Genomic DNA, 27,178 nt, shown 5'->3' on the forward strand with positions numbered 1-27,178 from the left:
CGCTTCCAACGAGTCCGAACTGATTTTCTGCATTGAAGAAATTGGAGGGAATTTCGTAGGATTTATATAAAAACAAACGCTGGTGAACGAATGAATAACGATAGAAAATCAGTCAAAAGACACAAGTAATTTTTATTATATGGACTTCTAGTTTTTTGAGTCACCTTCAGAATTGTACAATTGTTTCTGGAAGTAATAATTAAAAAGATTAAACGAAATAATTTCAAGCCTTTGCATGAGTGTAAGGAAAAGTGAATCATGAATTCTTAGTACAAGAATCTTCTTCTTTTTTTCATATTTTTAATTGCAAAGAGAAACTTTAGGCCAGATGATTTCTTCGTTACATTATAGTTGATCAAATTGATAAACCGAAGTGTGCCGAAAACACAAGCGATCGACGAGCATTTAATAAAATGCTTGTAAACACATCGTGTAATAATCGTTTCGCGCCAAGTAATGAATTTAATAAGACTCATTTGTATCTGTCCCGTATAATCACGCCGTTATCTCGCAACTATCTGAATCTACTCGCCAGTAGCCGGATGCCGACATGTTCAATTTTTCCCCATTTTATTAATTTAACGTCATTATTAAGCAAAAAGATGGATTTCAAGATTAAAAAAGTGAATAAAACGTGACGTACATAGTATATAAATGTGTAAGAGGAGACGTGGAGCTAACAGTCTGTTATTAAAGTCTGACCTCAACGTTTGAATGTGTAACCTTTAATCGCGTAAAGATCGTAAGGTTCTAACGAATAGTTCCCAATTACTTTTAAAAGCCCTGAGGATAAATCCAAGATAAACCCAAGATGTAAGGAAGATAAGGCAATAAATGTTACATAAACGTCGTTTTGTTCGTACTGTATTTTTTTTTTTCAGAGTAGAAGCGAATTAAAGAAAGCAGTCGAAGCGATGCAGCCTAGCCGCGCGTCGTTTCATAAGTATACCTAGCAATTTCGCCATTTTACCGCGGCGGATGGAAGTAATGGACAGGTAATCAATTGCGGAATGGTCGATAGCTTGCTTCATTGATAGAGAAGTAAAGTCGCAATGTTAGTAAATATCCGATCGATTTATATTATGGTACCAAGAAACATACGCAATCAATTCGTTTTCGGTGAAAGCATCGCAAGTATTTTGGTAACGGGCAATTAACCCGTCGTAATTATCAGTGAGCGATAATTTCGTTGACCCTGCGCTTCTTAATCGCTGCTCTTTTATCGTCGATGTTATCAACGATGTTACTTTTGGCATTCGCAAGTGAAAGTGACAATAAATCTGGGTGCAATTGCTGGATAGCGAGATCATTTCGTCGACCATCATTTCTTTTCCTTTATTTTAGTGTTCAGCGTCGTTAAACGTCACGACATCGAGCGTTAAAATAATAGGTGCTTTGAAATAAAAAAACAGTCGTTAAACGTGAAAAAGGCGTTCTTTGGTTGACTTCTTCCTCGTAATTCTGTGAAAGAAATTGAAAATTAATAGTTCACAACAACTCGAAACAACTACCTTAAATAATGAGAATACATTTAGCTCTCTGAAATAAACAAATAAAAATTTTTTATACACCCTTAATCAACTCGCTGTCAGTTGAGTAAAAAATGGCAGACGAAATTATCTCCGTTAATTCTTTGTAATTCAAATCTCCTAGTTGAATTTTTTATCGCACGACCAACCGTTCCAGACGTCCTTAAAAAACTTCATTGCTAGTTACGACGAAAAGTTTCAAGGTAAATTAGCCGTAGTTAATCCTACGAAACTGGCGTTTAAGTTTAAGAAACGTCGGATGCGGCGGAATCGTCCCGGAACTTCCGTTCACGACTTTCACGGCGAGAAGCTATTCCCGATCGAGCGGATTGCGCAATTAATCTTCCCGACGGTTATCCAATTTATGGGAATTAGAAAATTATATATTTCGTCGATGGCTGGCCGGCGAGATTCTCCTGAGGATAATGGGCGGAGGTGTCGCAACGCGCGTGGGTATATCGTTACACCTTCGACGCGCATTCAACGCCATCCGAGAGGAAAAAAAATCCTCGCAGCGGGAAGGACGACGATTACCAAGAGTTGAAAGTTGAAAGTGACAGTGGAAGACGTCGAGACCCGAGCCATCTCGCTTTAATATCTGCCTCGAACGTCAATGGCGAAATTATTTCTCTTTGTTCTCTGACTTCCTCTGGCATCAAAATGGCCACCGTGGTGCGCAGAACATTATTTATTTAAAATTTATATAAAATCTTTTCTTTCGATCTTTATATAAAAATTTGTTTCTGTAATTTCAATTACGGATAGAAACGAGTACAAAATTTCAAGTAATTTCATTAAGCTGTTTGTTCATAATAAATTCGTGAGGAAAGCCTTATTTTCAGCGTTTTACTTGAGTCTCCTGCTTTAAGGAAGACACAATTTAACATCATTATAATCCTGTTGATCATAGATAGACTCCAGGTTTTATACATTTATGTCGTACACCAATATGAAACATATACAAAATATACACATAATGCATGTAGAATATATTCTATTAATTAATAGAATAATAATAATACTTCGTTTTGTATAAATAACCTTTTGGTTGTGTTAATAAATGCATAAAATTCGCAGTTTAATCATGAATGTTAAAATTTCCATTTAAACATTTCACCCAAATATTTTCTGTACAAAATAGTTCATTGGTGAAATTTCTAAGAACGCCTATACACGATCTGTGTATCCAGCTACTCGCTTATCAGGTCGCATAGCTCGAGCGCTCTTGTCACGCCCGTGGAAATATAATTACCGCACTTCCTACGACAATTTCCATTCCTTTCACCTTCTCCGTTACGCTAAGATTGCAAAATCGACGAAAAAGAAGCCACGCCGTATCGAACGTCTGCACAGAGGCCGCCTTGTCCCTCTTTTCGCGTCTCCATGATCCTGACAGTGAAGGTATTTCGAGGACGAGACCTTATTCGATCAATCACGCTATCCTCCAGACTGCCCTTGCCTAAGGTCAGTTTCGATTGGAGCTTAGACCGGAAGTGACTCCAAGAATCCACGTGCAATTTCTTTGAGGCGATGAAAGTGGAGGTCACATGAAGGTAGACACCAGTCAAGTTGGACAGAATTTTATTCGAGTAATAAATGAAGAATGAATGTTCATTTTGTGATGAATGCTCCGCGACCTTATGACTATTTATGACTCGTAAGTAGCTGTGATCATTTATGATCCTTTTCGATCTGTTGTATCATTTGTGATAGCTTTGTGATTCTTGTTATCATTTGTAACCCGTTGTGAATTTTGTGATCGCCCGCGTGTAACGCCTTGTGGGCGTGTTTGAGCCTTGTAATTCGTTGTGATCTTTATGACACTTTGTGATCTTTGTGATACTCTTTTATATTCCAATGCTAGAATCATCAAACAGAAAAATGCATTGAATGTGAAGTTGTGTGGTGCGAACCAATAGAACGTGTGTGTATACTTATATTAAACCTGGATAGATACGTAAAGACTTGTGAAATGATCCATGAATTTATTTGATGATCCTCCTTGCTTATTGAATATAAATATAAAATAAAAGAAATCAAAACCAAAGGAAATTGAACTGAAGGAACACGTCTTTTGTTTATATGCCATTAAATTTCTTTTTATTTATGCGACGAGAATTTCGTTTATCTTTGGTTTCAGGCGACGACAGAAGCCGAGGAATGTGCGTGGGCGTACAGAGAAGGTGTGGTGCATGCCTCGAGGACAATGCAAAGTGAATTCGAGCGGTCGTGTCTGCGAACGACGCTCGAAAATGGGTCGACCAGGCGTTTTGTTCGAGATCGACGCGGATCTGCTCCGGTTTTACGGGGCGATGATTCCTCGGGGTCGTCGACTTTCGTTTCGATGATCGACGAAGGACGAATCGACCTTTTATTTCGTTCACGAAACTCGCTCACCTCAACGGTATAACGAAACCTTGACGTGGGTAACTTTTACCGATTTCACGGCGAAAAATGGGCCGCAGACGTGGAGTCGATCGTTCTCGATTAAATTATCGATTCGTTCGCTGATTTTAATGTTCACAGACGGAGTGAATAACAGAGCTGTAGATTCTTATAAGTGGATACTCCTGTTTCGCGAGTTCTTTGAAGAATTTATTTATAAAAACTTTGAAGCATTCAGTGTTAAACTTTTGTACGTTTATTTGTTTTATGATTTTATTTATAATATCAATTAGTTGGTGAAAAAGCCCTTCGAGCAGAGTTTACCAGATTATTGGTCTTCTTCAAATTAATAGTGTATAATAACCTAACAGATTAAGTGTATGGTATGTACATACACAATTGTTATGGAGCAAGTAAAAACTTTAATGCATCTACGAAGGTGACCAATAATCTCGTTGAGAACGATTATAGTTGATTATTAACTTTGACTGTCGATGAATAAATTCTATTCACTTAGAAGACTTTCACTTTTTATTCAGTATCCTTGCACAGCTATTTATATATCCTTTTACTGATACATACGAACCTCCATTTTCCTACCGTTTCCTGAATTATTATTAATAATATTGCAAGTTGAATGCCAACGAAAATTCATCTGTTCAGCAAATGTCACTATCAATAAATGTTTATTAGTTGGTTATCGTCCTTTCTAAAATAAAATGAAGCATACTCCCGCTTCATTGAAAACATAGACGCTAGACTTTCTAAAGTAAAATAACTGAAACGGATCAGAATGGAAAAGCCCCAGTAATTTGAAAATTGTTTCGAAAATTAATACGAAGAAGAGTGAAAAACGTGGAATCGATATAGGTTACGCCATTGCAACACTTCTGCCCCAAACGCAGCTGACAATCGATTGCACATTCGAGAAACATTCGTTTCCTTAATGAAGGAAGTAAATCTGAATAGCAAAGTGAACGGATTTTAAACAGGAGCAAAAGTGTACTCAGTTTCTAACGGAAGCGGAGTTGCACAACTTCCTAAATGAACGGCGAGCCCTGATTCATATTAATTTATTGGAATTTAGCTGGTGTTCAGTTCCGCTGTAATTTGATATTGCGTGACCCAGTTGGGATTGCGTATCGAGAACAATTTTTATAGCTCTCGATGCTGCGTACGCGTATGGACGATCTATCGATAAATATCATGCTTGTATGCTCAACTGATGGAATTGTGGTTAAGACTGAGACATTAAAATTAAGATGTATAATAGTAAATAAGAAGACTATACAAAATTCTGAACAAGACAAAATGGAACGTGTTGTAAGTACTCAATAAACAACAACAAGACTCAACAGATAATAAACTCCGGAAGATAAACATTTGAATTGAAAAGTCTACAAATAAGTTTCCAATAAATAAAGCGTTACATACGTTTAGGCTGGCAAAAAAATAAATACACAAAACTCTTCAGTGTCAATAAGCAGCGTTGTTTTGGAATTCACGTCGATTTTATTATTTATTGGGTGATCGATGATCCGTTTCCAACGCAGGGAAAACGTCGATCCTCATAATCGCTTTCCATTAACTGAGTTTTCCCTCGTCGGTAGCCTGGTACCAATCGCCATCCCGTTTCGAGTGATTTATCCCTCGTTAGAGCACGGAACGAAGGAATCGGAGTGAGAAGAGAATTCTCGGCCAGCCAGCCGTGACGATCCCGTAACGATCGTAACGCAAGTAGCTGGATACGCGGTCTCACTATTATGCGTTACGTCGTCGCAGTTACATTAAAGCGGCTTGCACCGGAACGCATAGAAGAAACGACGTTGAGAGACCTATAAATTACCCCTGTCGCCATCTTTCTTTCTTTTCCATTGGTTCACGACACGATTGGTCGCGTGCAATCAGTCCCTAAAAGTTTCTTTCGTTTTATTAGTAAGTTATACAATTGTATTTATTTAATATTTAGAGCTTTTCTGTATAATATGCTGTTGACATACTTCCCAAGCAAAATTTTCTTCTATAAATAAAGAGAATGGTGAAACATATTCGATATAATTCTATACAGAATTTCTATTATTTCTACGTTCCATAATATGTTTTACGTTACATCACTGAGTTGTATACTATTCATTTTGCTTTTTACTATCCTCTGTCTCTCTGGAAGCCGAATATTTCATCTTTTCGAAACGGTTATGGTTTGCTAGCAAAACAGTTTTTAAGTGCATTTCGATGTTATTCATTGAACGAAATCTTTTTGTTGGAAGGAATAAAAAGCAATCACATGGGATAATATCTAGAGAGTGCGAAAAATTAGATGGAATATCCCAGTGAAACTTTAACAATTTATTTCCAACAAACATCTTCATCGTCTAGATTATAGATAGATAATTATATATCAATGGACATTAAATTGTGACAAAACGTGGTCACTAATAACCATGAAAAGTGCATGTGAATTAAAAAACATAAAAGATACATATTGTGACTATGGCTATATCATGAAATGATAACGTAAGTGAATTGTCTTTCATTGTACTTAATTACCGTGGACGCAGCAATTGGTTACTCCTGACCTTTGTTAAAAATGAATACCGTTGACACGGATCGAGCATTCGAACAGTTGAATCCTACGTTTCAAGGGAAGCGTTCGTAGGTCGCCGGTTCAAATCCGGCTCGATGGAATTTTTCCTCATCGAACGTGACAGGAGCCTCCTTTCTCTTTGACGCATCAGTAGCAAACAGTTTGAATTACGAGCGCCTGGGATGAAACGACAATCGCGTATCCTCGATGGCTCGGTTGGCAAAGACACCGTGGTAGCTGATTATATTCGAGACGAGATATCCCATAGGTCGCTGGTTCAAGCCCAGCTCGAAGGAGGATATTTTTGTAAAACCGCTGGCTGATTCTCTGCCAATTTTTTCTTTAATCGAATACTTCGACGTTTGTTCGATTACAATGCCTATTGAGAACGTACTCGTACATCCCTTCGATAGCTCAGTTGGTAGAGCGGTGGACTGTAGTTGTTTGTTGTTGGTTTTAAAGAGAAGACATCCATAGGTCGCTGGTTCAAATCCGGCTCGAAGGAATATTTTTATATAAAGTGCGAATAATATTCACTTTGGTAGGAAATATTTTATATTTATTGATATTTTGTAAGGGAGGAAGACATGTGATAAAGGTGTTCTAAACGGGTATCTGTAGATGTGACAAATTATGTTAAAACACAAATTATAATATAAACATTGTCTTGTTATACGATAATACAGGAATCACAGTGTACAACTTAATGACAATTATAATTTGGAATCATAACAATAAAAATGTATGCTACAATTGTAATACAAGTTACATGCTGTTGTTAAGTAAAAAAATATACTATAGTAATTAAATTATTTTATTATTCGATAAAGTAATAACGTAATAAGTTCTGTGAGACAATCACGTGGTCGACCAACCTAATAAAACTCGTTCAGATATGCATGCTGTCTATGTTTAAATATTATTAAATAATATTTAAATATTTTAAATTATATTAAACAGTTTTTACAAAAGTATCGAATGATTCACATGCATTCTTAACAGGCAACTGCGGATCTTGCTACTGTACCACTTTAATTAATCATAACTTACATCCCTTCGATAGCTCAGTTGGTAGAGCGGTGGACTGTAGTTGTTTGTTGTTGGTTGTAAAAAGAAGACATCCATAGGTCGCTGGTTCAAATCCGGCTCGAAGGAATTCTTTTTATTAAATTTTGGAGTCGCAATTTTTTTTGCAGACATAATTAATTATATAAAAAACAAATATTATTATTTATGTTTCTAATGCATGTTTTATTAACTGAAATCATCAAATGTGATGTATCGTAAAGTGTTTAACTTATGATATAAATTTAAGTAACTGCATTCACAATCCTTCGATAGCTCAGTTGGTAGAGCGGTGGACTGTAGCGGTTTTATTCACAAGAGATATCCATAGGTCGCTGGTTCGAATCCGGCTCGAAGGAATTCTTTTTTTTTCCCAAAGTAAATATACTTCGTATTTGTTTATCATTGTTTGAACTCTTTAACATAAATTGTTACGTTATTTTATTCATTATCTATTTTTTAAACAAAATTTTAATTTATTTTACGTGTGATGGTCATTGAGTTATGCGATAGTATTTGTACCAACAAATGTAACGAATTTATGCTTTGTATACGTTACATAAAAATAGTAGCAGAGATTCGTGTAGCAAAAGTCAGTTTATAGTTTATTATTTGTTTTATAATTTAGATAATTTTTTAAATGATGGTTAAAACGTTTGCAGATGAATTACTTATATCAAATACCTAAATATTTATTGTTCCCAACTTATTACTAGTACATCTTAAATTATGATGATAATTTGTTTAAAAATAAATTGCAAGCAATATCGTTTTAATAATTCCCGATTCCATATGACACTAGATTCTCTAATTCCTTTTTCAATTTAACATTCTAAAATGTACGAAACTAGCCCCAACTTCTCCGTGTTATCAGATTTGTCACTTTCTTTTAACTCAGCGTTATAAGAACGAGACTTTGGAAGTTAGTTTTGCTCCATAAACTCACTTCGCACGTTGCTTCGATTTCAGACTCGTCATTTCCAATCATCTTGCGTCTAAACGACAATACCAATCAACGATGAGTGAAACCGACGTCTGTCGAGAAAATCCAATCGACTGGACGATTATCTCTCTCTTAGTGGAGGGGGAATTTCAATTAGCACCGTGCAGATTAGTTACACGGCTCGAAAGGAGGGGGTAAATAATCCAGCGGTGGTATTCGGCTTCCATCGTCCGCTGACCTAATAAGAGTCAATTTCACCGGCTCCCATTTCTTCCAAGGTGCGCCACATACAGTGGCAGTCAAAAGTTTCCAACTTGAAATTCCATTGTGGCTGTGGTGACGTTACCATTGACTTTCCTTCGATGAGTCGCAAGTTCGATGTTCGATATTTCGAATTAGTTGTCAACGGTCGAAGTTCGATGTTGCATCAGTCGAGACTTTTTGCGTTTCAGACTTGAACTGGATGGCGTCTTGATCGCATTGCTGCGTCCAGATAACACGTCTATTAAATTTGACTACTTGAATCTCGCGCATGATGAATGCTGATCTTTACAATTGAAAGAGTAGCATTGGGATGTTTGACAGTGATCGCTGGCGATAAAAATGATTGGTGGTTATGAAAGATACTACATGCGTCATCGTAGGATCGTGATAACAACACTGACACTGCCGTTGTGTCTATGAACAGCGATGTGATAAGCTACCGAATAAGAACGAATACACGCAGAGAAATCGAGTTAAAATTGAAACGAAGACGCTAAACGACTAATGGCAATTTATATTTACAAATTAAATTAAATTTGCATTGTAAATAAACAAAACAGTCAATAAATTCCAGGAGCCCAAAAGATGATGTGTTTCTACCGCACACGATCGTTACGGATTAATTACAAACTTCAATACCTATGAAGATGACTAGTAATCTCATCGAAAACGTTTATAATTTATTATTAATTTTGAACGTCGATGAATAAATTCCAAAGCCTAAACTTTGGAATTAAAAAGATTATACACAGGCTTCCAGTAGACAAAATGTTAATGAGCATTGGCTTAAAATGATAATCAATACAGTTGCATACACGTGTAAAAATTATAGAAGTACTATTATCTCATACTAATTTTCTGTTCATATTCATCAGCATTAGTTGTTTTAAATGGGGTATTTTTCTGAGAGCATTAAGGACCATTAACAAGCATTATTTCTCTTGAAATTATAATCAATGCAATTGCATACAAATGTAAACGTTGTTGAAGTATTTTTCCCTTATACTAATTTTCTGTCCACATCCATCGGCATTAGTTGCCTTAAATGGTGTAGCTTTTTGCGAGCACGAGGGAGCGTTAATGGGATTCCTGCATGATCTGATCGGCATCCTGCCGAAGGAGGCTTCAGCCACGGCCTTGCCATGGCGCCGAGGTACGCAGCTTTCTCTACTTTCGCTTACGCGGGATTTTCAGGGCATCACCAGGTTGTTCTGAGCACGGTATTGTCCGTGTTAATCGTTCAGATCCGCGCGCATTCCTCTGGAGAATATTTACTCGGTGTCGGCCCGCCGAGGAAACGATTCCATTAGCGGAATCGCTGCCCGCGAGCTACAATGAAGATGTCGGTGAATTACGATGGAAAGCGTACACTGAATGCAACAAAATTAAGGATACGATTACGGAGGAATGAAGCTTGGCTTATATTTTAACAGTGGAAATTCAAATAATGAACGTCCATGTGTGGTAGCTTAATTGGTAGTACGGGGACTGGGCAGTTAAATTTCTTCGAAATGTAGTGTCATTTGGGAATTAATTTCGAGGAAATGATTGCAAGTTTTAAATTCTCTTTTTACATGATGTTCGTAGGTATCTTCAAGACTAAGATAATTATTTTTAGTTACAGGTATATGGGCGTTTCAAAATAGCCTCGTAGTCATTTGAAAGTCCATTTTTAGGAAGACGTGTTGATTTTTGAGTGATCCGAGCCTTAAAAATTAGGGTATTGAAATTTTCTTAGAGATGGTTATTCTAGAATTCTTTAATTTCAAATTGATCAAGTGGAAAATAAAATTAGAGATTATTACTATACTGTTTTCATTGAGAAAAAAGAAACTGTTTTATTTTTCCTTTTAAAACCTACAGTTTTCAACAAAATATCTCCTGGAATAATAGACGTAAAATCTAATTATCATAATCCAAAACCTCGTTCCATAAACTGATAATATTTATATGAAAGCCTGTGTATCAATCCTTGTGTTTAATTCTTCTAAAAAAAGCAAACAAGATTCGTCAAGGAGTCAAAAGTAAATGAAACAAATGCTTGTTACACAGCCAACGAGTGTACACGTCTTTTTTAAAATTAATGTATATCACCCCGGAATGAACCAAAGAACAGATGTTGGAGAAAGAAGTTTGTAATTGGGATTTTTACAAGACACTTCGTCGTCGGTCGACGATTAATGCGTCAGTTGACAATAAAATACGGCCACGTTACAAGCGCTGCGTTTTCCAAAGATTTATGCGACCGGGATACAGGAATTTAATTGCAACATGTGCTGATTGCCTACACAGTACGTGGGTGGGAACGGTGTGCTGGAAATTAATTAACGAAATTCTTTATAAGCCCGGGGTACGTGGTTGCAACCGTCGATAAGGACTACCAAGACTTGATGAACAATATTCTGCGATCTTCCCTGAAATTACTCGGAAAGATATGTAGAATAATAATTATAATAATATGCTAATGAGATTATGTAATAATAAAAGTGGAGAAGATACTGTAAAGAGAAGAATAATTTCTGTTTAAGGGGGCACACTTCTTTTTTTTTTAATCGAAAAATTTATTCTTTTTTATTGATATGCTTGTTGTTTAAAGTCTTTTAAATATTTTTATCACAATAAGTCTAAAAAGTTTCTAAGTGCCAAGAAATAAATATTTTACAGAGAATACTTGTTTTAAAATATCTCTAGAGACACTTAATATTTAGTCTCCTAATGTTGTTTCTCATATTTATCAAGCGTCATTAATAAAATTCACTTAACATGAATTTTCAAGCCTGAAAAATAATTTTTTCCCCATACCTCTTCCATGCTTTATCGTTATTTTACCTAAGTTCTATCAAAGGTTGTGCGATTTCGACACAAACTGTATCATCATGTCCCATGGTGCGCCGCCAGGCACCGACTGGGATCGTCGCGGAATGGAAACGATGCACGAGGGCGACGAAAGAAAGGCTGCATCGGAATGCAATCGTCGCTGAACGTCGGAGTTGTTGGTATTTTACGAGGTTACCATGGTTTTTCCATCGCGTCCTTTCTTTTTCTGCCTCGTGGCCACGTGGTAAATAACGGGACCCGATATGCAAAACGTCCCCACTCGTCATTCTCTCCTCGACGCGGGCGAGTTCTCCACGATGACTTATCGCAATCAACGAAATAATCGACTACCATTGTAATTTCGTCGTTCCTCGATCATCGTTCCCGCTACCATGTCATTAAGTGCCGTTTTGCTTTCGCGATCGACGAAGAACTTCCACAGTCGTTGGTACACCTAAACTACAAATTGCAGGATTGCGATTCAACGCTTTATGTTGCAAAGTCTGTGTTTGACTTTGTCGAACCTCGATACTTTATTAATTCAGTATTATGAATTTCAATAAAGTAGAAATATAGCATAGACTGTAACAAAGTAACTTGTTCTACAGAGTCTAATAAAATTCTCATGAAAATTAAATGAAAGCAAATATAGAAAGAATATCTAGATAAAGTCACTATGCACAGTGCAAGAAGAGAAATATTCAGACTGGGAGGCTTCGAGGGATCAACAAGGTTGCAGGAAAGGATTGCGTTACGTAAAAAGTTCTGACAGTGAATTATTAACGATTTCTGAGGCACAAAGTCTACGCAGTCACTGCGTCGCAATGGGCAGCGCGATGGATATATTAGATGTATGTTCCTCGGTGTCGATGCGACATCAAAGGAATTCAGACGCTGCAGACGCACTCGAGGACAGGTGCCACGGAGAAAACGGCATTTTCAGGGGGAAATAATGCTGGGAGGATTTAGGAGTAAAATATTGGAAAGTCTTGAACAGAAGACGTGACTCTTTCCACGTAAACATCGAAAGAACGTGCATTTTGGTTTCTAATTAGGTAATATGGAATGCTAATAGTGAGGATCAGCGTCAGTTTAAGGCACATTAAGTTACTGGTTACGAAATGCTTTGAAAGGTGTCTTATTAAAAAGAAAAGAGAATTTCTACATCCAAAATGCGTAGATAAAAGATTATATTATTTATATCATTAACTCATAGAAGTTGAAGAATTCTTTACAGAAATAATTTTACGCTTCTCCCGAATGCCCCAAAAATACCCTCAACCATACGTTACATTTATTAATCTGACCATCCGAAAGCTACACAGGCAAAATAGTTCTGCCATAAACGGTAATAACACCCATGCGGCGAACAAAGTATCAACTTCGACAGAGCACTACTCAAAACCTGTTGAAACTGAACACTTGCCCGTGTCATGCGCACGCAATTCAACATTGCACTCCAGAGTACAGAGCCGATCTCAGAATTTAAGACGAAGGTGTACTCGAGAGACTATCACCAAATGATCTAAAGTTACTGGACCTTGAGGCACCATTACTACCAATCATACCTCGGCTAGTTTCAAAGACTTTTTCTCCGAACGTACAAGCGCGAAGAATGTGGTTGGTGCTTTCTCATCCCATTGCCGCGACGCTGGCCACGTTCACGCGACGTTGTTCTAATTTTCAGTTGACGTAAAGTGACCGCTCAGTTTCGTAATTGCCCTGAAAATTGGAGCCAGCGCGAACGTTGGTCTTAACAGCATCTGCATCACATATCCGTGGATTGCTAGCCATAGTCGAGGGTCCAGGACCTGGTGATATTATAAACAGCGAGACAAGGGTTCCTCGTTTTGCTTCAAGTCGGTAGATCGAAAAGAAGTGAACACAGAGAATGACATTCCTTCGCTGGACCGAGGGATTTAGCTCGAGATTATACTGATACTGGCATCAATGAATGCCAGTTTGAATGCTGTTAGAAGACAATTCAGATTTCAGTTTTAACCCTTTCCAATTTGCGTCATTACGTTGCGAAATGTTCGTACAAGAATTACATTAAATAGTCTAACTTTGGAAACGTGTCTTCTTTGATATCATTGGACTTGATTATAAATTCTTATTGCCTTTTTGACGCGGACACCACTGCAAATATAAAGGTTCTTTCAAAAGAGGCTTCAGAATTTTTTTTTAGTATATTCAATATATCTCATGATGTATTATATGTATATATTGTAATATATATTGAATATGTTCAATTGGTATATTTTAAATAAAGTACACATGATTGTAATTAAACATAATTGAAAATTATGACACCCAGATTTTAACGTAACGTTTCCTGTGACCAACAAAACCGGAAGAAACAACATAGCGAAATATAATAATATCTCTTATCCGGATCCAGAGACCTACCGTCGCAAGAGTCGATGTAGCAGCAGCGAATCGATCGAAGACATTCAAATGGGTCATCCATCTAGCGACAAAGTTGTTCCCGAACTTGAAAGTCGAGATTCTACCGTTTCGAACCCGTTCCATTTTCATCGCGAGTGCGAACGCTGAAGGGGTGGGAATTAAACGAGAGCCAGTCGGTTTTCGCAAGTTTCTCTTTTATTAAAGTTCCTTTCGGCAATTGATAGTATCACTTAGCTTTAAAAATGTACATACATAATATTTAATATATATATATATATATTTATATATATTTATATAAGTTTGGCTGACCCTTAGAAAAGTAAGGGTGACCGCCCTTAATGTGGGAGTTTTGGCGGTCGCTGAGGGATCATCGATCTTTTCCTGGGGGAACAGGACACCAGCCCTAGGCTTTCTATCTAATCCGTCGTGTCCTTTCGAGGAGCAGGAATACTTCGGGGCACAGGGTCGGGACACGCGTTTATATTACAAAATCGAGGCGATCCTCGCGTACCCGTACGAACGGGACCCGCCATATTGGTCCCTGTCGGGGTTGCAGGGGCAAGGGGAGAAACTGCTGGACCATCGCGGGTTGGAAATGAAGTCTCGTCGTCGTCGTCAAGTTCGTCGTCCTGGTCGCTTTTAATCTCGGGGCGTTCGAAACTTATCACAGATCGTTGGTGACGTGACGGACGGTTTTCGTTCGAGGGCCGATCGTGGAGGAGGGAGGGTTGGTTCTAGTCTTCGTCGACGGTGGAACGTTCAATTCTCAGGCGCGTCGCTTCCAACGCTTCCAACCGTCTGGCATCCTCAGGACAGACCCCAGTTCGGACTCACCCTTTCGTCCCCTGATCGAAAACATGGCCGACGACCCCACGTCCACCGTGAAACTCGTGAAGAGCTGTTTGGCCAATGGCAGAACGAGGGAATTCAGGGGGGGAATCGGGGCGAAAGAACACCCGCAGGGAAATTGGAGGAGGATGAACGGTGAACGCCCAAAAAAACGACAGGCAAGAGGAGTGTCAGAGGGTTTGACTTAGACGAGATTTGAGGAACGCGAGGGGTGAGTGGTTTAGAAGAAACCGTCACCGGTCGGATCGTTCACCCATGGGTAGTTGTTGGGGCAACGGACGCAGGTCTGCAGGTTGATGGTCTCTCCGGGCACCTCTTTCGATGTCAGTTTGCAGGTGTGGGGCACCCAGCAGGCTTGGTAACCGTCCACCACGCACTTCTCCCTCCAGGGCTCGAAGTTCTTCGACTCGGTCACGGTCCGCGGGTTCTGGATCCATTGGATCACCTGGGTCATCGTCACGAAGTAGACGTCGTTGTGGTTGGCAAGGATCTCGTCGATCCAATAGAGGAACGCGTCGAGGAATTCGGGGTTGTTCTTCAGCCAGGCGGCGTGGAAGTAGAGACCCAGAGGGGCGCGGTTCTGATCGTAGTGGCGGTCGAAGTTGTGGTTCAGGAAGTTGTAGAACTGATCACCCGTCAGGATGTTGCTGCACGAATCTACCATGGCGCAGCCAGGCAGGTACTCGTCGTTTTGGGGATCCTCGCGGCGGTCCAACTCGTTCATCACCATCTCCCAGACCGCGTGGGACCTGGGGAACAGATTTATGAACTCGTTTTGGGGGGTAGGTCCTGGCTGGTACCGTGGGTGTGTTAACGCGTTGGGCACCATGTCGCTCAAAAATGGGTGACTGGACTTTTCATTAAGAAACTACAAAAATTACTTCCGAATGTGAGACGCTAATCAAATTAAATCCGGATAGGTTTCTTGAATTTGGCAGGTCTCGAGACACAATTTTATGTTTGTACTTTTCGCAAATTTTAGGTGAGGATGCTGAGCGTAATTTTTGTTCAATAATACCTAAAATGCATCCTTTTGCAATTTCTGAAAGTTTCACAGAAATAGCTTCACAAATAATTAAATTACGATTACTTACATAACTAAATTACGATACTTAACATTCTTGTTTGTTAACATCGTGAGAGTAACATGAAGCTAACGATCGGGTGAACAATCTGAGACAGTGTACGAGCATGAGTCTCAAATTGAAATGAAATCAAAGATGACATCCTAATCTTTCAGAATCCCTTTGCGCCATTCAGAATATCAATGGAACAATTTGACACAGAGTACCTGTCGCTGAAAATATATCGTGTGATTACCTTGTGGGACAGTGTTGAAGGTTTCCATGGCAGCGGTGGGGCATCCTGAAGTACATGGTGTAGGGCCATAGTGGAGGATTGTTTAAGGCAGCGGTGATGGTGGAGTCGTAGAGGAACGCTTGCTCCTCCATCATCGTGAACTGATTGTTTCCACCGACTCTCAAGTAGGGAGCCCTCACTCCGACCACGCTGTTGTCGGTTAGGTTGGCGAACTTCTCGGCGATAATCCTCATGCCAGCCATCTCCTTGGCCCAGTCGTCGACGGTAGCGTCGGACCAGAAGCGTTCGTCATCGTTGTGACTTGAAACAGAAGCAGTCACCTCCTGGTTAACGCTAACTTTAAGAGGTGCTGGATCCACGACTAAGCGGACACTTGACGTTCAAGAATTTCAAGCAGATTCTGGTTCTAAGGATTCCGAATTGATAATTGAATGAGAACTTCAAAGCATTGAAGCAGTACTATTGTTAATCACTTTGAACAATTAGGCTGTCGAGTTTGGAGAAAATTCGAGAGACAGACGGAAATGGCTTTTTCTAATTTTTACTCAAAGAGCGGAGTAACAGGGACGTGTCCTTACGAGATAGAGTGAACAGCGATCTCGTGTCCTTTCCTGTGCATTTCCTGGACCGCTGAGTAGTTGGTGTACTTGTGGGAGACGAAGAAGGTGGCCTTTATTTCGCAACCGTTCGGGTTCTTGCGTTTCCCGTTGAAGATCTCTTTGTACAGGCCGATGTTATTGTTGTTGATGGCGTCATCGAAGGTGATCGTGATCATCTGGGGAACGTCTTTGGACGGCAGATCGCCGGGGATCGTGGTGCCGTCCTCGGAACAGAAGCAATCGGGAAGAACGCAGACCGTTGGGTCGCAGGGCGGCGCTCTGTTGGGATCGTTGTCCATGTCTGTAATTTTTATCACCGAGATTGTTCCTTCCACCTTTTCTCTACTCAGAATCGCTTCGAAAAGTGGTCAGGGTTAGCCTTTCACTTTGTTTTCTTCACTGTTTTATACGTTATTGTTACGTCGAATAAAATATTAAAATAAAAAAAAAACGGTGAATTTAACTTACTCGAACGAGAGTGAGGTTTCTATTGCAGCGACCTCACTCACGTGCAAGGAATACTGCAAAAGCTGGAAGCGCCAATAAAAGTGAAAATGGGACATCGGTAGATATTGATGAGTAACAACGTTAAAAATCTAGATCTGTTCACTCGAGAGCGGTATATTAATGTGGCAAAATTTGTTTATATTTTCCATTATATTTTTACGAAAATATTTTAGATGGTTTGGCAGGGATTCGTCGATGGAAATGAATCCAAACACGACCCCATTCGAACTATTTTAAATTCTACGTTAATCGAGTCATAACACTCTCATGTCTGATAAACAATTACATGAAACAATTTTCATTTTCAATTAGGGAATAATATTTGTTCCTGAATAATATTTCAAGTCTCATCTCCGCAGACTAAACATAAACAAATGGGATGAACCTTCCTACACTCGAATTTCATTTCATCTCCCACTCACAGACAAGTAGTTCTCCAAATTCCCAATTAAGCTTTCATCGACAGTTACTTAACAAACCATCAAATCGACCTCATCGTTCCCTTTTCACAGTCCATTGAATTCACATATTCGATCGTCGATAAGCCACGCTTTAAAATCGAGTTCATTTCGTTCATCGAAGCGGGTAATTCAGTTAAAGCTCACCAAAATCTCGTGTTAGTGCTCACCGCAAATGTTTTCGTCGGATCCATCGGCGCAGTCCTTCTCACCGTTGCAGAAGAGTCCCCTCTCGATACAAGACCCATCGCCGCAAGCGAGGAAACCGTCTTGGCAGAGCGGTTCTTCGGTGTACAAAAGCGGCTTAGCCTTCCTCTCCTTGTTCTTCAGCTTGCAGTTGTTCACTGAGTCCTTCCAATCGCAGGTCTGCTTGTCGATATCGAAGTACAGACCAGCCGGACACCTGATGGCCTGGAGACCAGAGCTGGTGCACTGGATCACGTCGCGACAATTGTCACCCTCTCCAGCCACCAGTCTGAACCACTCTCCTGCATCCTTGTCCTTGCAGATCTCGCTCTCGAAGCTCTCCTCCTTCTTGTTGGTGTCTTCCTGTCGCTTCACGCGCTCGAGACCCTCTAAAATTACAGCGTTCGCGACTTTGTTTAGACGAAGACTTTCGTCTAAAGGTCAGTTAGGGTGGTGGGAGGATCTGGAGATTATCAAAAGAATGGCTATGGAAGGAGTCGAGGGGATCGTAGGTATCTTTATAGGTAAATAATAAATGTGATAAAAATGGAGATGTTCGTAGCAGTATTGTTTTGTTATTTATTCGTGTAAATTGTTGAACTCATATTGAACTCATATACTTCAAACTTCCGTCTAAAGTCGCTTGATTATTAAAAGTGCTTTTGCTGCAATTTTTTGGGAGTATTCGTTGTAACAGTATTATTTAATAAACAAATTAGTTTGACTCTTCCCCTTCTAATTATAAAAATGTAGCTATGTGTATAATCTCGGGTAGTTTTAGTGCTAGTTAATTCATTTCTTTGTCAAAGAAACATTGATTACAAATTGAATTCCATTTGTATATTATGCATAATCGAGACGGAAGAGGAAGCAAATTTTATTATTTATATAACATACTCGCGATGAACGTGTCTGGCGTGATTCGGTTAATACGTATTTTGCTTATGTAATTCATCCTACTAGAGGTTCTTGATAGAAGAAAATGCCATAGCCGGGGATGATTGATCGTCTCTGTTGAAATGATTTTTGTATGCCGTAGCTGTTTCACGATACAATAAAAAGCGTTGAAATTAAAAATTACACACATTTTCATACATTAATTTAAAAAATTGTTTTCACTCTTAATAAATTCAGTTGTGTCGTTTAAAAATTCTCAGGATAATTCTAACAAAAATTAAGATACTTCACTCTAAACTGCCTAAGACCAAAGCAGTAGATCCACAGCTAATGATCAAGGTAATGCAACGTAAAGCCCCCAATTAAAAAGAAAAAAGAACAATCTAAACGTAAAATAAATAACAGCTTACTGAACTGCGCAAATTTACTACCCCTTAACTCGAATACACACAAGCTTGTTTATAAATAATTTTTCAAGCGTTAGAAATGGCCCGCGACAGGTGTCGCTTGCATTGAAAATCACTCTCCGGATCAAATTCGTTTACCAATTAATTTCGTCGTGAAAGCAGAGGTAAATGGAATATTTTTACATGCGCGGAAGCACGTGTCACTTTCTTCTCTTTGCAGTTTGGCGGCTACGTTAATTTTATATATCAAAGCAGCGAACGGAGAAAGCTGTTCCGTGCCACTCGATTGACATTGTTTTATTGGCACCCCGTTCCAAATCGAACCGACGCTCGACGTCGACCGACACAATTTCTATCGATCCCCTAATCTCGTACAACGATCACGGAGGATCGCTTTTATCGATAAACACGCCTGGTCGAGGAATTCTTTGAACGATCTTCGTTACCTTTTCAGGAGAAAGTCTGATCCTGTCGAAGGAGTTGCGCAGAGGTCGATTGGTCTTACAGAGTGGGAAGTTCCAGAGTGAAAATTTTAGAAACATTTTGTGTGAAACATGTGGCAGCTCTCACTAGAAAGCTATGTTGAAGTAGCTTTTAAGAGGAGGCATGTTGGAGAGAGAAATAGGAAAATATTTGAGGTACTTATGGGATTGGCAAGTGGATCGAGGTTGGTATTTATATAGTTTGTGGTTGATGACTTTGGATCATGTGGTAATGAATGGAAATATAGTTGAGATGTTACTGTTAATGGATCGTAAATGTAGTTGGATGTTACAAGTCTCCGGGTGGTGAAGTGACTAGTGTCAAATATTTTTAGAGTGGAGAAAGGATAAAAAAAATATAGTAGGAGACTTGTTTTTATATCTTTGTATTTACTTTAGATGAAGAAGATTGCCATATTGCATTCATTATACTTTGCTATTTATAAACTGAGTCAAATGTTGAAAGTCAAATGATACGTAGAAATATCAATTAATAGGTGTCTTCGAACTATTTTATTCAAGTCATTTTATCCACTAAAATACATAATCCAATTTTTACAATATAGTAAAATAAACGTACGAATATTACACCAATGTATAAGTCCTTTTTCCAACAAAAAAGAGAAATACATTTTTTAAAGTCTTCTACATATAATGAAGTTATTACACATTTTCAAAAAGAAAGGGAACATAAATCAGTTACAAGTACACGACCAGCCGAAAGACTGAAAGTAGACTTTCCAAGAGAAGACATGTAAAACTAAGGCTTCATTTAGAAACACGTCGAACTGCAAAAAACAATCTAATGGATGCAGAGGAAAGTGAAATACCTGAAGGATCTCTAAACGTGGAATGTCAACCCGTGAAGCTACCAATGTAACAGACAAAACAGTCAACAAGTTTCAGCAGTGACAACCTTTAATCTTCAGAGATACTCGAGAACCGAGAATGCTACAGGCAATTTAAAAAACGAAGGTCTGGCTTAGGTAAATTTGTATTTTAATTGAATTGAACAGTTATTAGAACAGCTGAGCTTTTGCTTTTCTTTCTCTGGCCATCTTGTACTTTTTACTTCAATATTGTTTATTTTTATACTATATTATAACAATTTGTAATTATTTCTTTTAATGGCGTTTATAGAAATTCATCGTGTCTTGAAGTCAAGAATGATGAGAAAGTGTGTCCAATGAAGAAATTTTCTTAATCTAATGATTGTAATAGCAATGAAAAAGTTACTTTCTCCGTCAAAATAATAGAAAGAGAAAAAAAGAATTATGAAATATTTTGTTATTAAAATATTCATAGATGACAGAGTAAAATTTCTGGATCTCCTTGAAAATCAAGGATTCTATACACAGTCTAAAAAGTAGTTTGCGAGTTTAATTTCTGTTCTAACCTATATTGCCAAGTGTTGACAATAGAAAATACAGAAGCTGGGATTTTAGGTGTTTTACAGGTTATTTAAAAATTGGAGACACACACGAATATTGTCCAAGAGGGGAAAATCTGCTGCAATATAAATAAGAGCGTGAAACACTGAATTTCTTCGAGAACCAAGCATTCTATAAGTGACTTCAAAATTGGGGGTCCAAGTAAATATTGTTTCCAACAAGATCACGAAGAAGACCTATCGTATAAAGACACAAAGTCTCAGGAATTAAGACTCAAATTCTTGAATTTGTTCAAGAATCAAGTATTCTACAGATAGTTTCAAAATTGGAGATCCGTGGAAACTTAATTTAAAAGACAATCACGAGAATGAACTATACAATACCTGGTAAGATAGGAAATTAAAAAATCTAAACTTGAGTCTCCAAATTTCTCCGACAACTCAACATTCTACAAGTAATTTCAAGTTCACTGGTCTCCACAAACTCAATTCCTGACATCCGATAAATAGTTCCCCAATAAGCTACCAATGCCAAACTAGATGACTGAAGTTTGTAGTTTTCCTCTAAAACGAACTATTCTACAGGCGATTCCAAAACTGGAGGTCCACAGGAACTTCGTTATCAAGCAAATCAACAAATACAATCACTTTACAGGACTAAACTAGCCACGTTCCTAGCGTAAGAGATCGAAAAGCTTGTTTTTGGAGTACTTTACGGAGAGTTTCAAAGCAGAAGGCCCATTCAAAGCAGACCGAGGCTTTCATTGGACGCAATTTCTACAGCTTCTCGATTCCGTCGTGTCCGCCCGGCGCCACGACAAACGGGGAAAGTTGTGGCCCCCCCACCCCGTTGTTTTTCAGGGCACGGCAGTGACGTCACCCATCCGGGACTAACCAGATCCAGAGGCTTTCACGCTCTAATCTCTTATGCAACCTGTCGTCTCTGGCGACCGCCAGAATCGTATCTCTATTTTCACCCTGGTCGCGCTGTCCCACCAACCTGGAAAGCATCTGCCCTCTTTCGAAGCCAGGAAAACCGTAATTGAAAACGTCGACGCGGCCAACGGGGCCTCACGCCATTTTAGGCCCTCACGTGCACCGTGCATTAATTCGAAAGGCGGCATGGAAGTTTTTACGTGACAGTCCTGGCCGAGTATTCGTCGAAGAGTTGCAGCAGTCCCAGGCTACTTTCAACCAACGATGACTAGATAATACGAGGCCCCATCGAGACACTTGGACGCGTCTGGGGCTCGTAACGAATGCCAACCATATCTCCAACGAGTGTAGAGTCTTATATCGCTTCGAGGTAAAAAATCCGTAACGAGGAAAGGACACACCCCCAAAGTAAGCGCGAACATCCCTTACGCTATCCTCTACGACCGTCGGCAGAGGTCGAAAAGCGGTCCCATATTGAAAATTCCTCCAGCGACTCCATGTTTCCCGTCTCCATTCCACTCAGGATCATTCTCCAGGATCCCTGAAATTATCCACCCCCCCGAAATTCGTCCACCCTTCCCTTACAAAACGCATCGTTGGTTGCTCGAGGGCCCCAGGTATTCGTTGACGGATCCCCGGGTGAAATAATCGCGTTACTCACCGGCGAAAGCGATCGCTGCCAACAACGGCAGCACCAGCGAGGACCTCATCCTCCTCTGACGGAAGGAGCTGGGCTTCCTGTTCCCGATGGACCTGTTCCGTGGTCGTTTCACGAGATCACCGTCGTATCCACGGGTCCTTGGTCACTCCTCGTGTCGAACGAAGCAAAGGGGGACCGAAGTCGAGAGGCGAATAGGGTCTTAACGAACGAGATCACGAATCTTCGTGACACCACTTCCGGCAGACAGGCGACGATCGATCGATCGGGCGCTCGCGGGCGCCTTGCACGGGTTCCTCTGGCTCTTCGCTCGGGGGTCGGGTTTAGCTTCAAGGACGCGGACCTTGAAGATGTAGGTACCGCTCACGGACTGACTGAGGCGCGCCACCTCGTCGGTGCCTTATATTACCACCACCACTACGGACCCGCGACGGGACCCCTCCCCTCCACTCGTGTCTTTGAACGCTGTACTGTCTGTGCATGGGTCTATGGTGGTGATCCAAGCCGTTGGGTTCGATCCTGCTGGCGGGACGCAATGGCGTAGACTCGGTACCACTGATGGACCAAATATGTACGAGGACACGAGCAGAGTCCAATCAAGGATTTGGGGATGTTTTGATCTCCTAGTCGACGCTCTTTTAGGAATGAGTTTGGTATAAGCAGTAGCAGATATAGGGGTGAACTTGGGAGCTTGAGCACCATCTTCCCTCCATCGGCTCAAAACACCTGTATTACCTGAGCTTCGGTGGTATCGAGTGATTCGTTTATTCGAACTTTTCATAGAAGGCATAAAAATTTGATGTTTTTCTTACTTTGACATATCGTCAAAGTTAGTGTTTCCTTTTTCTTTTATGGTATATATGGAAGAAATTATCAATGTAGGGGATGTTCACAATATTCTCCGTCTACAACCTGAAATAAAACTCCGGTCTTGAGTCTCTACCCTATCTCTCTAACGTATATACCAGTTCCAGTATTGAAAATCACAAAATACAAGATGAGTTTGTAACCTACACAATTATTTTACTTAATGAAGTATTTATTGATCAATATATTAAACTTAAATAATGAATATGGTTTGTTTCCTACTAGAAATGCGTATATATACAATTTAACTGAAGTCTGACTTCATACTGAAGTCAATTGGATTACTGGAATAAATTTATATTTCATATTGATTTTCATCAATGATATGCATAAAGAGAAATTTCGATTTTTAGTACTGTATAAATTTATTTTAAGACAGATATCTGAAAATCTTCGTGTGCGTTATCTGAAGCCAATGTGTTAATAATACGTTTTTGTTATCCTGGATTCCTGTTATTGCTTGCATAAAAATAAATTTACGATTAGATGTATTACTTTGGCATTTATCCGTTCTGTATATTCAGGCATGATTATACCGGCTTCCATGCCTTATGGTTTTTCGTGTATCTTTGACCATGAAATTTGTGAAACCTGTATGGAAATATAGGGTCATCGTATGACTCACGACGACAGAGCTCAATTCCGGTCTCTGCGAGATTAATCTGCGATTCCATGGTTAATATTTGACTATTGTTAAGTAGAACCCAAAACGAGCAGTTATTTCAATGAATCGAGGCAAACAAAATATTTGAATATTAATAGAAGAATGGAAGTGATCTATTTAATTGAAATAAAGTAGTATTTTGTATTATTTTTTCACGATTAATTTAGGATTCCTTTTATTAGTGGAAATATAAATCATAAAATAAGGATGGTTCATTCCATACTAGAAATGTATATATATTTTTAGTATGCAATTCAACTGAAATTGACAAATTTTCTCGTGATAAATTCTGTTTCCGTTTTGATCATTCGAATCTAAGCTGCAGTAATGAATATTTTTTTCTTTTGCTTACTAACTGTAAGAAAATTATCGTTAGAGATATGTGAAAACTAATCTTCCTTGCTGTTGAAATCGACAACAATAAATTTATTCCGTATCTACAATTACTAATCGTTCTTACAGTATCAGGAAAATCTTAATGAGGAAACAGTTACAAACACCTGTCGACTTAGACTCACGTTTCGCAATAAAGATTGATCTGGGATGCGATTTCATAGTAATTAACATTGCCTGTAGTAATATCCTTCCGTTTATTCCTTAAAAGATTGCATACAGCTGAACACTCTGAAGGAAATCTCTATTTTATAACTATTATTATGACTGAACTATTTACTCCAAATCTGTTTATACTAGTCGACAGTACAATTTATACTACTTTCCACTGATGTAAAGGAATTTAAAACAATAAAATGTGTGGTTAAGTCAAAAAGAATCTAACACAAGAAAAATGTATTGTTAAATTAAAAAGAATTTACGAAGTCGAGTTTTCTGTAAGTGTCGAAATAAAAACTCTTGGAATCGCTCGACTACAAGTTTACTAAAATTGATTAATAACCGTAACTTTCTTCTAAATTTTACGAGTCGAAAGTTTCAGATCCACGCACAATCCATCGAATTGATAGTCTCAATTAAATAAACAGTGCCTTCTCGTTATTACAACGTAGCTGGCAGTAAAGCCTCGCGATCGATGCGTCGTTTACGAACTGCATCGAACTTCGCCATAAAACATCGTCCTTTAGGATGAAACACGTTTCCACGGGGAATGAAACCGTCACGAGATATTCGAGTCGAGCCAGCCGAGTATGAAAAACCACAAAATCGTCGATGGTTTGAAATGAAAAAAAAAAAAAAATAATAAAATAAAAGAAATAAATGGTGGACACGATTGGAGCAAATTGAAGACTGGTATTCGGTTTGTTGGTCGTCCACGGAATTTTTTTTTATCGGTTTCGATGAAAAAGATTGGCGAAAAAAGGGGTGATGGGGTAATCCTTGTGTTTCTAGCAATGAAAAGTTTTGCGTAACAGGGAAAATACAGTTTTCCCTTAGGTCGGAAATGCGGTTACACTTGCAATTGCGTCATGAGTAAAATGGAGTCGAATGCAACGGCAACGTTGAACCACAATTTTCGTCATTGGTAAACTAAGGATATTTATGCAAGTTCATATTTTTACGGATGGAGATATTGAATTGAGATTTATATGAGGGTATGCTTTATTACCTTCTAAACAGTGTAACATGTTTTATCGTTGATATTTTATATAACGATACATTTCTGCATACCCTCATACATTTTCTCATATTTTTCAATTGGCATAAATGCATAAACATTCGCAGTCCAGTAATTTGTATGTAAAATACGTAAACTGTCAAATATACAATGCTACTTGGATTCTATTTTCACGCCAGTGAACGAGGAACACGTTGTTGAAACCATGAGCAGGGTGAGAAAAGGTTCACTTCCATTCGAGACAAGCACTCTTGAGCCACAGCTAATGTCAACTACGCTCTTTGTAATAATCATTCATAAATGACAGATTAATTAGCAATCAGAAGCTATATTTCTAATCTCCAATTACAATTCAGAAATTTGCGATATTTCACAGCTGATCGTCTGTGATTATTTAGTAACCATTAATCATGGTTATGGCTATTCGTTCTATCATTAATCACGATTATGGGTTACATTTTGCCTATCCTTTCGGCGTGTCTTTTATAAAGCCTGCGCATCGAGTCACGTATTAACAAAAGCCAAGTTATCGTTGCTATATTCGTTTGCTCCATCAACAGACTAACAAATGAGATTATATGGTAGGTGAAGAAAACAGAGGTCGGTAGGAATATTACAAACACTAAAGATTCACATCCTTCTTGGTATATAATTAGGTTCAATAGATTGTTTCGACGACTGACAACGTCAGGTTTAAGTTAGGATTTACTAGATAAGCCTCATTGGGAACTCCAACTGTGTAATAGATCCTCTAGCTCAACTCTTCAGTGAGGCTTATCTAGCGAATCCAACCTTGGACAAAACATTATTAATTGTTGAAATAAACTCCATTTAGTAAATAGATCATTAATATAGACGATCTTTGAACAAATTGTTGAATATACAAGGTCTTCAAAGAGAGGGTTTACTAGATAAGCTTGACTAATAAATTGAACTAGAGGACCTGTTACTATGTTCTGATTCTATGTCTTTTGGATAATGAGTTTAACACAAACATGCACTAACTGGGCGTTGCTCAAACAATTAATAGTGTCTTAAGGGTGCATTCTAGTGTAAACGTCTGACAAGAAAGGCTCCTTTCGGAATTAAAACAAGACAAATTATAAGTAGTACAATAATAAATGATTTTTAAGAAGTAAAAAAGTTTGTTTTGTGCCATTTTATTCTGAATAATCTTATTTTAAGCGTTTACAATAGAATATATTCAGTTAGAATCTGTTATTATTTTTTCTACTAATAAATATTAATCACCGCACAAGAAATGCTCGTTATACTCAGGACTCCTAAACGAATGTTCTCTAAAGGAGGGCTTATGGCTGTGGGCCCCTAAATTGTTGACGGAACCTTCGAATAGTAAATGACTTGGGTCTCTCTAGATGTCTGGAGTCCTGC

General features: G+C 38.8%; 1 protein-coding gene, 1 long non-coding RNA gene and 3 other non-coding genes across 7 annotated transcripts in view; 4 read left to right on the forward strand and 1 right to left on the reverse strand.

Moving 5' to 3' along the window:
- Window positions 1–4,397, forward strand: part of LOC128887362 (uncharacterized) — a 36,569-nt gene extending 32,172 nt beyond the window's left edge. For all 3 annotated transcript variants that reach the window (XR_008460023.1, XR_008460024.1, XR_008460022.1), the window contains exon 3: window positions 3,670–4,397. This is a non-coding gene — a long non-coding RNA (uncharacterized LOC128887362). The remainder of the gene's footprint in view (window positions 1–3,669) is intronic.
- A 2,504-nt stretch (window positions 4,398–6,901) lies between these two features.
- Window positions 6,902–7,003, forward strand: Trnay-gua (transfer RNA tyrosine (anticodon GUA)). The gene is made up of 2 exons: window positions 6,902–6,938; window positions 6,968–7,003. It is a non-coding gene; the product is annotated as a tRNA-Tyr (tRNA).
- Window positions 7,004–7,551: 548 nt separating this feature from the next.
- Trnay-gua (transfer RNA tyrosine (anticodon GUA)) lies at window positions 7,552–7,653 on the forward strand. The gene is made up of 2 exons: window positions 7,552–7,588; window positions 7,618–7,653. It is a non-coding gene; the product is annotated as a tRNA-Tyr (tRNA).
- Window positions 7,654–7,829: 176 nt separating this feature from the next.
- Trnay-gua (transfer RNA tyrosine (anticodon GUA)) lies at window positions 7,830–7,922 on the forward strand. Its single transcript has 2 exons — window positions 7,830–7,866; window positions 7,887–7,922. It is a non-coding gene; the product is annotated as a tRNA-Tyr (tRNA).
- Window positions 7,923–14,178: 6,256 nt separating this feature from the next.
- Window positions 14,179–23,048, reverse strand: LOC128886534 (chitin deacetylase 1). Its single transcript, XM_054141478.1, has 5 exons — window positions 22,689–23,048; window positions 17,900–18,304; window positions 16,744–17,065; window positions 16,166–16,465; window positions 14,179–15,594 (listed from the first exon to the last, which is right to left on the reverse strand). The coding sequence occupies exons 1-5, from the start codon at window positions 22,735–22,737 to the stop codon at window positions 15,066–15,068; spliced, it is 1,605 nt and encodes a 534-aa protein (XP_053997453.1). The 5' UTR covers window positions 22,738–23,048; the 3' UTR covers window positions 14,179–15,065.
- Between the last annotated feature and the right edge of the window lie 4,130 nt (window positions 23,049–27,178).

Source organism: Hylaeus anthracinus, unplaced genomic scaffold (genome assembly GCF_026225885.1).
Source record: "Hylaeus anthracinus isolate JK02 unplaced genomic scaffold, UHH_iyHylAnth1.0_haploid 11985, whole genome shotgun sequence".
Classification (NCBI taxonomy): Eukaryota; Metazoa; Arthropoda; class Insecta; order Hymenoptera; family Colletidae; genus Hylaeus; species Hylaeus anthracinus.